This window comes from Streptopelia decaocto (genome assembly GCF_964273445.1).
Source record: "Streptopelia decaocto genome assembly, chromosome: 3".
NCBI lineage: Eukaryota > Metazoa > Chordata > Aves > Columbiformes > Columbidae > Streptopelia > Streptopelia decaocto.
The window spans coordinates 32,037,827-32,055,508 of NC_138656.1; the positions used below are offsets into that span (position 1 = coordinate 32,037,827).

At 43.1% G+C, this 17,682-nt stretch overlaps 2 protein-coding genes across 3 annotated transcripts in view; one reads left to right on the forward strand and one right to left on the reverse strand.

Annotated features, from left to right (window-relative positions):
• Positions 1-17,682, forward strand: part of MOCS1 (molybdenum cofactor synthesis 1) — a 140,966-nt gene that overhangs the window by 48,059 nt on the left and 75,225 nt on the right. The window lies entirely within an intron of this gene.
• DAAM2 (dishevelled associated activator of morphogenesis 2) overlaps positions 2,339-17,682 on the reverse strand; it is a 202,508-nt gene continuing 187,164 nt past the window's right edge. For both annotated transcript variants that reach the window (XM_082047969.1, XM_082047970.1), the window contains 4 exons: positions 17,484-17,544; positions 12,859-12,990; positions 4,490-4,660; positions 2,339-2,560 (listed from right to left, as the gene is read on the reverse strand). In XM_082047969.1, coding sequence (XP_081904095.1) covers positions 2,345-2,560; positions 4,490-4,660; positions 12,859-12,990; positions 17,484-17,544 — 580 coding nt within the window. In that variant the 3' untranslated portion in view covers positions 2,339-2,344. The remainder of the gene's footprint in view (positions 2,561-4,489; positions 4,661-12,858; positions 12,991-17,483; positions 17,545-17,682) is intronic.

Below are 17,682 nucleotides of genomic sequence, written 5' to 3' on the forward strand. Positions count from 1 at the left end.
CAGAGATTATACAAATCGAAACTCAACTGTATACCAATTTGGCACATATTATCACCTCTCATATGGCTTACACGGCATAATTTATATGGCATGCTCTAAGACAAGACAAACAAAAAGGGTTGGGATATGGCATGTCTACTTCAGGGAGCAGCAAAGAGCTTGTTAATATAATTTACAAGAGACATTTCTAAAAATCCATTTTGTAATTTAAAATAAAAATGCTTTAAAAAGTGAGAGTTTTTCATAAACTTTCAAAAACCTTTATGAAACACAGTCTTTCTTCTACAAGGTGCTTGTGTCCGCTGCAATGGGCATTGCTGTTAATAGCTAATCCCAGAAGGGGAGTGGGGTATTAAGGGAGGAGAATGCACCCAGCTCTTGTAAGATACCAGCTCTTTATGATGAGTATTATACAGAGGCGCAGCAGTCTGGAATGTTGTAAATAGGGAAATTTCGGGGTGGGAGATGCATAATTCAGTAAACAATGAAACATTAGAGTTTAATAATTCTAACTTTTTTTGCTTCTTTCCATTGTTTACATAATTATTTTACTATCAAAGTATTCAGAAAACTACCATAGTTTACTTCTCCAATATTGGTAGTGTGTAATACTGATCAGGCAGTGTGCATGGCAGAGGAAGTTCTGTTCTGCAGACTCAGTGCAGGGCCTAAGGTTAAGTGACATTCAGAGAAAAATAAAACCAAATGATTAAAGTGACATATAGAGCTTTTTTCACTTCCCTGGGATTCCTTGACATTTTGTGCTGTTGACTATCGATGCATAGTTTGTAGATGGTGTGTCCCACTTCTCAAATGTTCTGTCTTCCTGTCTAGGAGGAAGAATCCATCACCATTTCTTTCTTTTCCTCTTTTCCTTCTCCAGGGAAGGTAATAAAAAAGGAAGACAAGATGTAAAAAAAACCAGCTCACGAGAGCCCACACAATTCAATCCCTTTCCCAGAGCCATGAAGACACAGAATTCAGGCCTCTTCTTAGGATTCTTTGCTTTTTCACTGTGTGCTTTATATTATACATGCAGTTTAAATACACATTTCTTTTTTTCCTATGAATGAAGCCATCTCCAAAGCCTGCTTGGCTTACACTGTTCTGTGTCTTCCTGGAAAAATACTCAGATTTCATTATGGGACCCTCCATTGGTTCATCCCAAGTGATCCCTTCGAATTGAAAAAGGCTGTGTGCTCCAAGGCTCTCCTTTGACACCATTTATATCTTACTGAGTTACATGATTCCCTCAGGTAGGAGTGGAGTGTGTGCAGTGAAGGTCAGCCTGTTAGACAGAAAGACCAGTTCATGCCAACAGCAATCACAGCTGGCATCGAGTGGAAAAGAAATCTCATTTCTTGCAGCCAGTGACCCTGCTTGCTTTTTGCTATTTGTCACTTGTGGATGATACTAGGGAGCTCCCAGTTTCCACTGGGCTGCACTAAGAAATCTTGCGCAAACAGGTAAGAAATGTGCTGTTTCCCTCCCACACTTCAGCAATGACAACAGACTCCACAGTCACCAACTTGTAATCCCAACCTGGTGGCGGCTTAGTTTTCTAAAGAAAGGCCAGAGCTGTTTTCCTAGAAGATGCATTTCATAGCTCAACCATCGACAAATTCCATAAAACCGCTTCTAGAATAGCAGAATGCGAAAGACTTTCATGAAGTATTTTATGACCATCCTGATTCTTGAATTTCAATTTGTTCCAGGAAAAGATTACTTCTGTCTGAGCATCACTCGCTTTGGACAGTGTTGGCCACACAAAACTACTGAGAACATGAGATCAAAAGCATTTTTCAGGTGATACTCAATGGCTTATAAAATGCAATTCTGGAAGGGAATTTGAAAGCTCGAGAACCACAACCTGACAAGCCACTGAAGGCCAGTCAAGATCTTGAAGAAGCCACAGGTGTTTACAGAGCTGCTCTGAAATTTGCCTTGCTTATTAGCAGCAAGATGGACTTCATGACTAGTTTTTACTTTGGCACACAGAAAATTATCTTTCTCCAGCTGTGAGGCAGTCTGCAAGGCCCAAGTACTTCCTGTCATCACCATGAGGCCTTTGATGACACAATAAACTCCCAGAAGCAAATCTGTCAGCTTTCCGTGGCCTGGTCACAGGCCCTGCTGACTCCACAGAGGCACTTTTATAATGGTTCAAATTAGGAGCACAGAAGAGGGATGAGAGGAAAGCTGATCATGGAAAGGTAACGTCTCTAGCCACAGATCGAAAAAATCCTCTGGGGCAGCTGTCAGCCAGGTGCCATCGCACACATTCATCTTCCTTGTTTTGCACTTTTCCATCACCTTCTTTTGGTTATGTTTTTTCCTCTTGTAATCAATAATTTAGCTTTGTTACCACTCGCTCTCGGCTTGTCTCTAAGCCTTGGTTCCCCGAACGCTTGCGGTTACGCTTGAGCTTGGATAAGTCTTTGTCAAAGACTTCACCCGACCTTAATGCTGACACCAGGTCATCAAACTCCCCACCCTCTTCAGAGATGCTTCCGGCTTTTGCTTTCTTTTGTCGCCGCTCTTTTTCCCTCTGCTCTTTTAGCTGTGGAGAAAGATACAGGGCTTTAGGATTAGCTAACTGAGATGCCAGATCACTAGGGACACTGCCAAGAAGCAGCTAAGAAGCATCAGTAGTTTAGGGAAAAAAGAGATCAGAAGCTCATCCACAAGGCTGTCACCTGTGCCAAGAGCAACAGGCAACCATGCTGGGCTTCCCTCCTTCTGCACAGGCAAGCAGAGAACAGGAGAGATGAGGAATGAGTAGTATCATGTGTTTGCCTCACAAAGCCCTGCCACTCTGGAGCAGAGAGTACACATGGGATCTCTCTATACTGCTGTTGTTTTGCACTAATTTTACAGTGGAATAGTGCCAGTAAAGTAGCTGTGCCAAATGACAGTCTACATGTGATGCTGGCATAGATAATTACCCAGCTTCTGGGACCAGGCTTGCAGTGAACTTGAATGTGGTAGCACCTACTGTGCTAACAGTACCTAACCTAGTGAGTTTAAAGTTAATTTGGATATGTCACTACTATAGTCACAAACAATTTTGCGCTGGGGGCATAGCTACTTAAGTTGACGTGCAGAAAGGCTGCAGTCCTGCAGAAGGAGGACAAGAAGGGGAAAACCCCAGAAAGCCACAAGCGAAACATACTAGAGATTGAAAATTGTGTGAGATATCAAAACATCAACAGATATCCTATCCACCAAAAAGCTCATGTTTGGATGGATGCAGTGCTTTGCAGTGGTGGGAAGAGAAAGGTACATTGCCTCGACTCTGGAAAGAGAAACCAGTTATAAATACAAAGAACAGTGAAATAGAACTGCTGATTTTACAAATCATTGGGTGGGTCCACCTGTCAACATGATGCCCTCAGTCTCACTAGGGTAGCTCTGGAGAGCTTGCTTATCCCCCTCCACTGTTCAACTCCAAGATCAGTGGAAATGCCAAGGCATGGATGCGGCTGTCAGGAAGCAGGTCGCTCATCCTGTGCATTAGCCCAATGTTGCAGGAAGACTTTCCATAAGCAAACTGCAACATCTCTCATGGTGTATTAGGCCTGCAAAACCATTCTAGTTCTTTAACAGTGGGTTCCTGCAATTTCTAGGCTAGCTGAGAGGAAACTTGAGCCTGAGTCCTGGCATTTTATCCCTGTGTCCAAAAGTAAGGCTGCTGGCATCCTGGCATTTTACCTCTCTCCTCTTCTGAAAGGCACAAACTGATGCTTTTGGCACAGTAAACAATTAAATTAAGCAGCAACTCCCTGGAGCAAGGCCTGGGGCCATGGCAGCAGGAGGCAGGGTACTGCTGAGCCATTCTCAGGCCTTGGGAAAGGCTGAGGTTAGAGAGGGAGGCTGGTTCACAGAGACCCCTGGGGATACACATCTGTCTCCCAGCAGCAGAATCAATGATGGACAAAAGCTCTCTTGCCACGTCGAGGCCAGACGTGGCCCCAGCAATTAAGGCTGGTCAGAGAGAAACTGCCAGTGTGGGCTGTAGCGGGTGCCAGGGCATTCGCTGTGCCACTGTACACTGTCAGGCGACAGGCACACAATAGATGATGATGGAGTCTGAGTGGAAGCTGACCAGCTGGCAGGACCGAGGGAGATCTGGCTCCCAAAGCTTTTCCACAGAGCCTGCAGCCTGGCGGCAGGATAGTCAGACACTGGGCAATGGCAGCACCATCCTGCTAAGTGCTGAGGCAGAACAGGCAGGGTTAGATTTGGTATCTGATTCTGAAAGAGAGTAATTTAGGAGCCAAACAGTATGCCCTTGAGAGTTAACAGAACAACCAGCAGGAAAAATGTCATCATTTATGAAGAGAATGATGTCAAAGAGAGGTAGGTGGCCAGGGAGAAGGATGTAAAACAGTGACAGGACACAAGCACTGGAATTGACTCTCTCAACCTTTCCCTCTTGAGATATGAAAAGGTAATGGAAGGAAACACCTTCCTGTGCCCATGTCCTTACCATGGCCTCCATGCGTGCCCTGCGCTCCTCTTCTTCCTTTTTCTTCCTCATATTCTCCAGATCTTGCTTGGCCTCTGCAAATGACTGTAAGAAAGTGTCGAAGATGCCAAAAAATTCATCTGGCTGCATCTTGCCCTCACTCTCTCCAAAATGTTTCAGTGCCTTGGCATACTGTCAAGGGGGCAGAAAACAAAAAAACAACAATTAGGCAGGCAGTTTGGTGAAGACAGTGAGGAAAGCTTATGAGTAACGGCACATGTATTTCAATACCCTCTGAGCATTCATGCAGTGAGAGCAGAAACTACCCCCCAGGAACAGAAGTGCCTCTCCTTAAGGCAGGTGCTTCTGGCCTTGAAGAATCTGATTTCCTGGGTATCCTTTGGGCAATGTGGGGCAATGATGCTGGAGAGCACTAGCTGTTCACTTATACAAAAAAAACCCAAACATGTTCAGTGCCTGAGGATGGTGGAGTCATTTCAGAGGACAACTCTCTGGCTACATCTCAGTCGCAGCTGTGGGACAACAGAGTCATGGAAGACAGTCAGCTAGCTGGGAGAATGAGTAGTTTTAGCCCATCGTAGCTATTATACCAAACAAGTAGTTTTAACCCATCCTTTCCCCTTCCACCTTCCCCTCAAATCCACTTTTGAATTTGCTGGAGTTAGAGGGTGTTTTTGCAATAATATTACAGTCTGTCCTCTCAGGAGCCTTTTACCATGTTATCCATCACTCTGGAGTCCTCTGAGTCAGGGTGTTGCCTGGGAGAGAGGAGACTATGGAGAGACATGGCATGAGAGAGGGACAAGGAAAGTAGCCAGGGCTCCCGGGAGACTTAAAAGAGAGTGAATACATCACAAGTGGCTTTTATTTTAAAAGGCAAATATTGAGGCTGCAGGATGCATGTGGAGGCAGCCAACTGGCAAGACTTCAGTCACAGGGCATTCCTGATTGGGATATGGTAAATTCACAGCAACCCGTGGCTCTTGGACATCAGTCCTGCAGTAGTTGTACTCTCTTCTTTGCTCTCTCACACTCACAAGCACACCTCTGTACTCACCAAAATGCACTCAAATGCATGCACATGTAGTCTGTCAACAGCATGTACACACGTGCCCACTAAGTCGTATGTAAGTATACACATGCAAAAGCTGTAACATTGTCCAGCCACCTTCATTCACACACCCCTCTATTGCAACAGGCAGAACCAGCAACACTTTTCTGTTGGCACTGGTGCCTTGACGCAGAGCTCCCCTCGCACTCCCTGCTCATGCTTCAGTGCACCACCACTGAGCAGCAAAGCATCCTTACAGACCTCAACGCTTACCAAACCAAACCCAGACTCTCCCAGGCTATGGACTGCCTCCAGACTCTCTCGTGTTTGTATTCAGCTCATATTAACATAGCCCAGCTTCTCTTTCCTTAGGTGGCTGCTCTTGCAGAATAGAAAAGACAGTAAGAACAGTTCAGGCTCCAATCCCAAGCACAAAACGAATTTGGAAGCAGGCCTTATAAACCCCTCTGGCCCTGTACCAGGCAAAGCATAAACAATATCTCCCAGTCAACTGCAGGGAGAAGAAATCTCCAAGGAAAGCAGCTTCCTTCTGGCACAGCCTGAGAGATTCGGCATCTCCCCTCCTCTGCTTTTCCTGCCAGGCCCACAAAGCAGTTTGAAGCAATAGCTTCTTTTTTCTTTAAAAAGGCTGCATTCTCAGCCAGAAACAAACAAAGAAACCCAAAGTATCTGGGGAAAAAAAGAGCCTTGGGAGAAATGCAACTTGCTTTGAGCTACCAAACATGGCAGGATTTGAGGGAAGCACTACAGCAGCAAGTCATGGAGAGGCTTCAGAGCATGGAAACAGCAACAGATTACTTCTCTGTTTTAACTCCTTTTCTCTGAAACCTCTGAAGACACATACACATAAGTATGCACCCCTACTCCCTCTCCTCACCCCTCTCTGTATGTATGTATTTTCTCTGTATGTATTGTACAGACAGTCTGCTTGAATATTAGGAAAGTGCAGCAGTGTTGCAGTAATCCAGATTGACCAGTGTGAGCTCTTCAGCAGAGAAAATACAGGCTGTCAATACTGCAGAGGGAGATAAAGCATCTCCATGTGCTCTATTTTCTTGGCTTGCCTACTCCAGTGTGCACATCAGCCAGGGTAGCAGGAGAGCCAGAAAAAGTCTTCAGCATAGGCATTGCCACCGTTGCTTGAATACATCAAGTGCCTGAAGCTCATTGTTCATGGGATGAAATACGAAATATCTTTCCACTTAACTTGTGGTTAACTTCTGTGAAAACTGAAAATAAGGCACAACTGAAGAGCAGTGACTAGAGCTGCCAGCTAGAAGGAAGACTTGCCTACCTCCTGTGAAGCCTGAAATCCAGAGGCAGCCCACCAGAGACAGCTGTTGTACCTACTGGTGCATCGCCTCCATCCCCTGTATTTCTCCTGTGCACAACAAAGTTGTGTGAGGGGGCATAGGGAGACTGAGCTAGTTGGAGCCCATGAATGCCCACAGGGGTTCCCAGTCTCTTAGGGAGGCTGGGGGTTGAAAAGGAGAGGTCCTTGCCTGAGGCTGTTGGATTCTATATACATGGAAGTCTCCATTAGAGGGTGGTGTTGTCTGCAAACGTTCTTCACATGGCCTGTCACCCAGATACAAGCACCAGCTAGTTCTTGTCACACTGGCAGAGGGGCTTTTGCCATTGCTTTCCCACTGCCACTCAGAGGAGGAACAGTGCTGTGGTGCTGGAAAGACGCAGCAGCCTGGGAACCTTCCAGAGACACTCATGAGTGTAAGGTGTGGTGGTCTCTAAGCAGCAGGGAGGAGGAGGCTGAGAACAGCTCAACTTCAGTGTCCTGTAACACTACTTAGTAGGTCACAATCTCTTACTGTGAAGCAGTGAAAAACGAAAAGCAAAAATCTGTGAGCTAGATGTACTAAAACAACTACAAAAGAGAAATCTGCTGTTCACTGAAGTGAACATTTGCCTTCTTTCTCTAGCCTCTCCAGAAACATCTGACTGAGCAGCGAAAGGCAAGTCAGGAGATCCAGCCCCTGTTACCAACTCTGCCCATGATGTGGCTTGGGAGCTCATGCTCCCTCTCTGAGCCTTGCTTTCTCCATTTGTTACAAAACAGAAAGTGTTGCCCCACTAATCTGACATAGGAAACAGCAAAAAAAATCAGTTGTTCACATCTGTGGAGCACTACATCAGTTCAATGCACTATGGTAAAGAGAGCCACGCTGTCTTTTCACTGTTTAAACTGCAACAGACCCCTCTGTTTTTATTACTACTTCTATGTCCCCGTAGCTCTGGTTCTGCAATCACATGCGCTTTTTCAAAGCATCAGCACTGGGATGAGGGGCAGCGAGCTGCTGGAGGCAGCCACCCCAACACTGGAATGAAGCCCAGGCTCCTCCCTGCGCACAGGGGCTACAACCTCACTGCCTGCATCGCTCAGGGTAGTGAGAGGCAATGCAGATCAGGCTGAGGGGCTCGGGACCCTGGCCCTTGCTTCTGCTCCCTGATGCAGTTTTTGTGTCACCCTGTACTAATCACTCGACTACTCCATGGGCAGATTCCCTGTCGAATAGTACCTGCTCTCACGCACAATTGTGAAATCTGTAGCTAAGTCCTCATGCACAAGAAACACTTCCCAGAATTTTGTGACGTGCTGTAGTATTGTGGAACAAGGGCTACAACTTGCTTATTCCTCAAGTCATTCAGGGACAGATGACATGGGCAAAAGCAAGATGGAAAACTGTGTTTCAGCAGGTTTTCCACTGTAATACAGGACAGTATCTCTTTTTTTCATTAAGAAATTCATTTCCACACCATAAGGGCCCCCAAGCTCCATGCATGATATAACAGGTCCACGAGCTCAGTGCCAGCTCTGCTTTCTCTGCCAAACTTTCCACTGAATTCATCCTCTTGCCAAAGCAAATCGTTTAGACAGTTGTTTATTTTAAAAAGCCATTTTAGCAAGGAGAGGGAAAGCGGGAGAGCAGTGCACACACTCTCTGCTGTGTTTGCCAATGAAATGTTAAACAGTGGCAGAAGAGCTCTTGAAATGGCAGGAATGGGGGTCTGCAAGGAGAAGGAAAACTGCCATGATAAAAATTTCCTGCTGTCTGTCCTGTTTGCTATTGTGGGATGAGCCAATGCAGAAATGAATTATACCATGTAGCCATGCAACATGAACTGCATGACAAGTAAACTTGAGTTTGCTGTGAAGACTCCAGTCCGGTACTGAGGCAGTTCAAATAAATGCCTGTTCTCTTTATGCAACAGATTCAGATCAGTTAATGGAAACAGCCCAGCTGATTTCAGGCAGGGCTGGGCTCAGCTCTCCTTGAGCCTCGATGGTCTTATAGGATTATCCCAGGCATTCAAAAATTACTATGGCAGCCCTAAAACTGAAATATGGGTACTATAAACATTTCTGATATGTTAGATGCCAACCTGCCCAAGCATCTGCAATTTTAAGTTAGTGCACAACAACTCAGCAATTTATTTACCAAATGGCTGTTTCCAACAGCAGGCTGTGGTGCCTGCCCGTGCCCTCTGTAACACACTCCATCTTCACTTCCTCAGTCTCTGTTCTGATCCTTTCCTTATTATTGCCCGCTCCAGTGGCTGGTAAAAAATACCAGTTCCCCAGAACGAATCACTGGAGTGCGCAGCCTGTAACCGGCACTTGGACTACAGTATTTCTGTGTGCTTCATAGCGTTCTGCCATTAATGACTATTTTCTTAAATGGATTTTGGCTTTCACTACCTCGCTGTTCTTCAAAACAGCTACTATATGTGCTAAGCTTATTAAACGCATGTGTAGAGTCTGAACTTCAGCCTCCATGATGATAAACACCCTGCTTGAGAGGAACTGTCATGAGAAAGGCTGGGTATGGACAATTTTCCTACCCTCCTCATCAGCCTTCCCCAGGCAGTGGCCTCCTTCTTGCCTCTATAGAGAGGTGTAAGTTTGATATTCATCATAGGAATTGTAATAACTGACTAAGCAGATTTTGTTCTAGGAAGATCCAAAACATTTTGAAAGCAGGTTTGTTATGAATCAAGCACAATTTAGAACAGTAATGAAGCAGTTCAGTGATTTAAATTCATACCTGTCAACATTTCAATGTGTTGTAAATTTTAATATAGGGCAAATGTCACCTTTTTCAAGTAAGAAAATAAAATTCATACCATGGGATGTCACTGTTCCTCTGCCCAGGCGTTTTCATTCTTTCATTACAGAAAACATGGGGAAAAAAATCCACAAACAAAATTCAACCCCGTTCTCTTCTTTGTTATGTGAAAAAGTAAATTTTTCATCTGTTCGAACATGTGAAAACTGGTGAAGGATTCCAGGGCAGAACTTCACTTTCTTCTGCCCCCACCTTCCAGTTTATGGGAAATGGTAGAAAACACTATCCCTTGATCTAATCTATATATTCCCTTATAAAGTGGTATTGAAAGTGAGAAAAACACAAAAAGAACAAGAAACAGCTGTGCTAGAGAGCCTGTTTAAAGATTTGGTCTAAGTTTTCAGTCAGTTCTTAACCAAGCCATCTGTTTACTGCATGAAGATAAGTGCAGTTACAAGGCTTCCACTGCAAACATGGATGCCTGCATCTGACAACCTGGCCCTTTAAATTTAAAATATCACTTCCTCCCCACGGCCACTAACTGTAAATGGACCTGTTTAAGCAAAAAGGCCAAAAAATGTACTGCATGGGATTGTGAAAAATATCCTCTACAAAGGAGGTCAGCACCACACATTGATAATGGATTGTTTCCATAACTTAAAGGAATACAGAAACGACTTTTGCTAACTAAAGGCACTTTAAAAAATAAAAAACTTCCCAGGTTTGAAAAGATAATTTGTATTGTTTTAAATCCCAGCTGAGGAAACATGGTTCTGATTAACTCATGGCAATCTATTAGCCACATCTATATTTAGAAGGATATCCAACTCCAGCTGTTAAAACTAGGGCATCATTATTATTAATAAATCTGTGAACCAGACCAATTCTTCCTGGGCTCATTAGGATATTTTTGAAAGTTCTCCCTCTCCCACTACTATTTTTTTCAATTTGTTTGACTTTGAGAAATCAAAAAAAAGAACAGGATAATCAGATGTCTTGGTGCCTTTCTTTCTTTAATTGGCTAGTTATAGTGGGTTTCCATGGTAAGAAAAAAGCTTGTGATTCAACAAACACAGAGAGCCCGTTGAGGTTGGAAGATGTTACAGGGTTTGCAAAGCACATCTGGTTTCTTGAAAATTTCCAGCTTGCCTTTTTCTTTTTTTTTTTTTTTTTTTTTAGAGAAAAAGAGGAAGAAGAGAGGGGAAAAATAATATAAGGCAAACATGAGAAATAGCTCAGCATTGGTAAGGACAGACAGTTCCCTTTTAGGAGTCCAAAAGCAGCTTTTTGCCAGTGGAAGAACCAAAGCCATAGGTTGAGCAGAAGTTGGAACAGCGTGTGTTCAAACATAGTAAGGGTGTGCTAGGAGAAGGTAGAGAAACATTTCCTAAGCATGTTATAGTCATTAAAATAAAACATCTCTTTATGTCAAGTGCTTTATGTTGGCCATGTCTAAAAAAGCATGCAACAACTTCCAGATATATTGGTCTGTCTGTAGAGGCATTCTCTGGTTATACTTAAAGCAAAAGAACAGCATTTTTCCTGCAAGTGCCTGATCAAGAAAAGTTGCATTGCTGTGCCGGACATGTACCACTTACTTTCTTTTAACCTCTGACTGATCTTGTAAAGAAATTGCATTGGACTGTTGTCCTAATGTGCCAAAAGAAAGGATTACCATGATCTATAGCACCAAATCAAAAACGGGCAAGTCTAAGCCAAGAAATGTGCACCTGACTATAATGAAGCTGAAAAATCTACCCAGTCATAAAACAGAAGCCCCCAAACTATAGAAAATAGTTTTTCCCAGTAAATTTAGTAGAAGCATGGAATGATTTTGTTATCATAAAGCCAGTATGATATGAACATTATTACATTAGAAGTAGTTTGAATCTTCTCTAGCAACATGACAACAATGAAAAAAAATGAGGCTTGTCATTCTCCACAAAATTTTCTAACAACATTACCACATGTTAGACTGTCCTGCTTTGCTTTCTGAGTGCCGTAACAACCACTGCCCCACCAGCACTTCCCAGGGCAGCTCCCTCCAGCTGACAGCCTCTAGGCCCTGGTGTTCCCAGCTGCAAGTCAGTATTAACATCACCTCCACAGCAAGGAAAAGCTTTTGAATTACAGAATGACATTACCACAGAGTGACTGGATGAGTGAGGAATCTTACCATTCAGATCCTCAGCCTGTATTTTCCCTATCCTCCGAAATATAAGGCCTACAAACCTAACAGCACAGGTTTCAATAATAATGCAATAGGTCCCTTGACGCTGCAAGGATTGACACCAGCAATGGAAACAATTCTATCCAAAAGAAATAATACTTTTGCTTCATAAAGCCGAGCACTTCTAACATGCTAGCCAACATGGGCAGATTTGCCGTTACATATCGTTTACTTTAGACCTTGCTCTTCTCTAAACATTTTCTTATGCTTATGATCTTTTCATATAAATTCTTCCACATTCAGCTGAGAGACAGAGGGAGTAGTGCCAGACTCCAATCATCAGCAAAGAACAAGCACCTTCTTAGTTGTACAAATCTGGTAATGGAGGTGCAGACAGTGAAAGGATGAAATGATCACAGCAGCACCTGAAGAGTAACAATGCACATGGTGCTGGCTGCATGAGAAGAATCCAACACTGTCAGACAAACCATGCATGTTTGGGATTTCTGTCCTTGCAATGAAATACAAACAGTAACAGAGAAGCATAAGTGGAAAAGACCAGGTATTCAGGGTTACCAAACTACCCAGAGGTGCATTTTTAAAGGAAAGAAATGAAGCACAAATGTCCTCAGCTGAATGAGCAGAGTGGGATCAAGTCAGAAGTAGAAGGTAAAAGACATGAGGCCACTGTCGTTAATCACCAAAGGATCTCTTTTTGAGAGACGATTTCAAATGCAGTCCCTTCAACACCCAGCACAGTGTGGTACCCTGGTACAGACATTGCCATCATAATTCTATACCACACATGGATAGTGTTAATGGAGACTAGCAAGAAGTGGGCAAGAGCATTGAACCTTCTTTTAATCCTAAAATATATTCTAAATTGCTATAGACCAGATTAGGAAAAGAAACTTCAGCCTAAACCACTGTCAGCATCTACTGTAGGTTTCACTACAGTCCTGGAAGTTGAAATTGCTGCTTCCATTTTGATTCATGCTTTTGACTGAACCAGTGAAACCCTAAACACTTAAAAAGGTATTCTTACCTTATCTCTAGCCTCGTTGAGAAGGTCTTCTAACTCTGAGAAGCTAAAACTGGCAACAGTGATGAAATCACTCATGACAGGAACGAACCTGTCCCCTGATTCCCGCACGCGTCTTTTCTGGTAATCCAGTTCCTGAAAGAGAAGAAGTAAGAGTTATAGACAGGCAAGCATCAAAGGTTCCTTCCTGACAAGGAAGGGAGCAGGGAAGCATTTCTATTTCCCCCAGTGCAGAGAGTGCTCTACTCCCACCTTGCATGAATTCACCCAGAGCTGTAACTCAGAAACCACTTTCTCACTAAGTCAAAGTTTTTGCATTTTCAGAATGAAAGGGAAGGTTAAGGTGGGATCAAGGAAGGTCTTAGTTACAATTCCCTTCATCCTCAAAAAAACACCACTCCCAATAAAGCCCTCAACATGCTGAATTTCTAAAGCGACTTTATAATTTAAGCATCAAGGACATGAAAGGTTGCACTTTTTTTTTCCCTATGCAGAATGACAAATAATAGAGAACTCAGATTGTAGCTTGTGTAGCAAGTGAATTTGGAATTTTCAATAGTGACTTTCCCTCCACCTTCTCTTCCTGTAGTGGCCTGAAAAGCTGTATACTTGGGGAAGCGCGTTATGTGTGAACAATCTCTCTAGCTCCTAGCTCTAGATCTCCCTCTAGTTTACCAAAAAGCACTAGATGGGCAGTAAAAAGACATGAAAATTTCTTCTCCCACTGAAGAACAAGGAGAAAGATGTTAGGTACAACATTTACCAGCACCCTGCTAACCAATAAGTATTAACTTGGATGTCATAAAAGTAACAGAGTTATGAACTAGGACTATTGCAATAAAAAGGTTTATGGGGGAAAAAAAAAAAAAAAAGGTCATAAAATTATAGGAAACTAAGGTCAATTTGTTTACTATGTACAGAAAGAAACAAAAAAGATTCTTTCTGGCTAAAGATTTTTAGTTTTAAACCAAGATTACCCATGCTATCTCTTCCCTTACTCTATTCACCATGCTTGCAGCACTGAAAGAGCAGTGGAGTTCCTCAAAATGACTATGTTATAGCAAGACTGGCAGTTTCCTATGCCTGTGCTTGGACAATGAAATCATGATCTGGACCTCATCTTTATTTCTCAGCTGGATAATCAGTGGGAATGATAAAGCCTTACTTTCTCTGTAGGGAAAGCAGCATGAAACAGCAGGTCAAGTTACAATCTGACCCTCTGTTCCCTTTGGAAAAATATATTTTTGTGCTGGCTGCAACTCCAGCTACATGCATGCTTGGTGTTCTCTGTTACTGGTCACTCAAACACTGGTGCACAGAGCCAAATGGGTAGGTTTATAAGAACTTATGCTGAGAAACTCTTTGAGATTTGCTCCACAAAGCTGCTGAATGCAAAAACTGACTTTGGCCATCAACAATTTAAAATCAGGTGTAATGTATCTTCTGGTCTGATGTGAGTTGGAAAGAGAATGTAACAACTACAAGGAAAGACCACATGGCAGAAAAGGGTCAGGAAAAGCAATGAGCAGGTGGCTGCAGAAAAGTCCACATTAAAGAAGTGCTACTTCCCCGGCTTTATGTTACATCCTCTTCTACACTGGTTTTCCTAATACATCTCAAGGGACAGTCCCGGGGGCACTACTCACAATGAATTGTATATAAGTTACAATCACTTTGAAGTGGAATTTACAAGTATAGGAGATGTCACTCACATGCTTCTAAGAATTATGGATATTTTTTTTTCAGCCACTCTTTCCCATTCTAATTTTTAAACCTCCCAAAGCAGGTGAGTATAACAGCTCTGTCATCTTACTCAATGATGAAAGCTATGTCATTTGGGACTGTTATTGGAGAGCAATGTTTTTCAAAGTAAAATTAAAATTAGGTTGTTTGCCCTTTAATTTCAAATTCAGTCCTTCCCTGCAGAATAATTCTTCCAAAATAAAAAATAAAACAACAACAACAGAAACAAAAACAAAACAAACAAACAAACAAACAAAAAAACACACGAGTAACAAGCATAACTATGTAATCAGCCTGAGAGCAAAGCCAGAGAATAAGAAACTCCTCTGTGTCTTCTAGAAATGGTCTATACTAGTCATAATAGTACAATAGCAGAAGCTAGCACTGCCCCTGGTGGGCTGGGCTACTGGTTCTCTAGAAAGATTAAATCATTCAGCCATGGCAATGATTTTCACGCAGCAGTTGCGATCTCCTTGCTGTGTAAGAGAAAGGCTCTGCTGACATAATTCACTTCCTGATTTGGAGAAAACCAAGAACTACTTAGCTGTCCTTTTGGGAGCACCCTACATGAAGGCAACAGCTGCAGACATGTCTAGACAAAGGAAGATGTCTTCTTTTTACAAAGAAGCTGCAAGTCCAGGAAGGCAAAAGGTTAATAGTACCTTTAAGAACATCTGACTGTGAAACTATTTTTAGCTTTCTATTCTTAAGGGGACTTGAAGAAACTTCTCAGTCACTGGAGCCAAGGCTGTGGTGAGAACAGAGTGGAATGGAATCAAGAATCACACCTTTCCCTACTCCCCCTTCCACCTGACAGTGATCTTCTATTGTTACTATAGTGGTGCTTTTTACACGCCAGAAAACCACAAATTGAGCAAGCGGACTGGGAGGTGCTGGCAGCCCCAGATGAAAAATACCACGTCAGGGAGGAGACAGAGGAGGGAAGATGGTGACTGAGTGGGAAGGAGAGGTTGCCCATGGAACACGTGTATGGGAAAGAGAAGAAAATTTGCTTTAAAGGCAAAAGGACAAATAACTTGGTCACAAGAGATTGAGAAAGCAAAAGAGAAGTAGGTACTCACATTTCAATGGGGGAATTGTCTGTCCCTGCCAAAACTGGGCCTCTCTTCATGTCATGAACTCCATGTCAGCCTTCCCTTTACAGGTGCTTTTAATTCCCAAACACTGCACTCCATGTATGCAGCAGTATCTCTTCCCATTGCTGTGTTGTCCCTTACCCAAACAATCCAGAATAAGGTTTGGAAAGTTTGCTTTTTTCACATGAGGATCACTGGCTAATTACATGATGAACTGTTGGAGAGAGCCAGACAGCCTGAGGGTTGCAAACAGGACAAAGATCCTCTACTCCCAGAGCCAAACCAAACTCAAGCTAGGTTAAAGAAAAATCAAGTCCTCACTGTCTGTCTCATAGTGGATGACAAGGACACGAGGGTCGTGTGTTAGTCCCTTGTAGATAGGTAATCACTGCACAGAAACCACACGATGCGATTCCCAGTAACTGGTCCCTTTGCCAGCAGTCCCGGTGAAGAACATTCCCCACCTGGAATGCTCCACTAACATTAAACTGACACAAGTTGAAAAAGACAAGTCAAACACCCTGAAGAGAGAGGGACACTGGCTAATAAAATCCTGTTTAAAAGGGCAAAGAACAGCTAAACATGGCAAGGACCTTCCCAGGCTCCGAAGACCTCTGTCTTGTCTCTCAGCACTACACTTGCATTAGTATTTCCAACAGGCAAGAGACGCCAGCACTGACCTGAACATAGGATTTTGTTCCTACACTTGCAGGAAGAGGGAATGATGTTCTTAGGGACAGAATCTGTTTATCTGTGCAGATGATGGGAGAAGTTAAAGGACAGAGACAAGAGAGTAATGTTAGCCTTTAATCTATACTTATTCAACTGCTGTGCAAACACTAACCTGATGTTTCTCACATCAGCCCTGGTGAGAAGCAGCTGCCATTTCACAGAGGAGGCACACACATGAGTTGTTCAAAGACACACACAGATGCCAGATACATAAGGAAGATGCAAATATGAGAGTTCCTACCTCTCACTACCCAAAACAGTGTCCTGTCCTGTGCTCTCCTGACTTAGGAAGGCTGGAGTTTTTTCCCAGGAACAAAACCAACATGTTAATTAAAGAAGACTTCCAGGTAGGAGAAAAAAGCTGACACATGAAGTTGTGACTCCAGGGAGCATTTATGCCCATCCTTCATCTTTAACTCTCATAATTCAGTACACACAAACTTCATCAATGCACCATTTGTACTGTTCTCTGTTGAGATGGAAGGCAATGCACTCAAATACAAGGCTATGTACTTAAGTACAAACTGAATGCAAGTAAACTTAAATCTAGCTTGAAAGGCTTTCATTAGTAGCAGGAAAAAACATTATTGCTGCTTTGCTTGCCAGCTCAGCTCCCTCATCTTTAACCAGTCTATCTTTTCCTTTGCCTTCCCAAAGAGTGCTTAGGATAGGTTAGGGTTGAATGTAACAGTGCACTACCTGTTTACTACTACTCCAAGACCATGTGAAACACTTGCTCAGCAGCCAGCCAGCCCTCAGTAAGGAAGAGAAAGAATTTTACTTCTTAATTCAGTGCATGCCATTTGTCAAACTGTCTTTTTACTTTCCAGGCTGAGATCAAACAAGGTTTTCATTAGACTTAAGTCTCCTAAGATCACCAGCAGGAGCTCCACATGAGAAGCTTTTATTTGTTTTTTCTTAGTTAATGCATTCTGGAATGGAATGGAAAGGAATGGCAAAAGAAAGCCCACTTTCTCTTATCATAAAATGTATAGTGCCTCTGATTCTGAGCGAGATATTGTAAGTATAGTGCTTTGGAAACCTTCAGATACTTACAGCTTCAACAGCTTTCAATCCAGTCTTTATGTTGTTGACTTCCTTCTCCAGCTCTACCAGGCTGCACAGGAGACAGGCACAGGGCAGACAAAACAAAAAGAGCAGTGTTACACAGGAATACAGGAACTGTGCGGCAGAACAGACCATTGGCCCATCACGTCTGGTATCCAGCCTCTGGCAGCAGCCGTGCCAGATGATT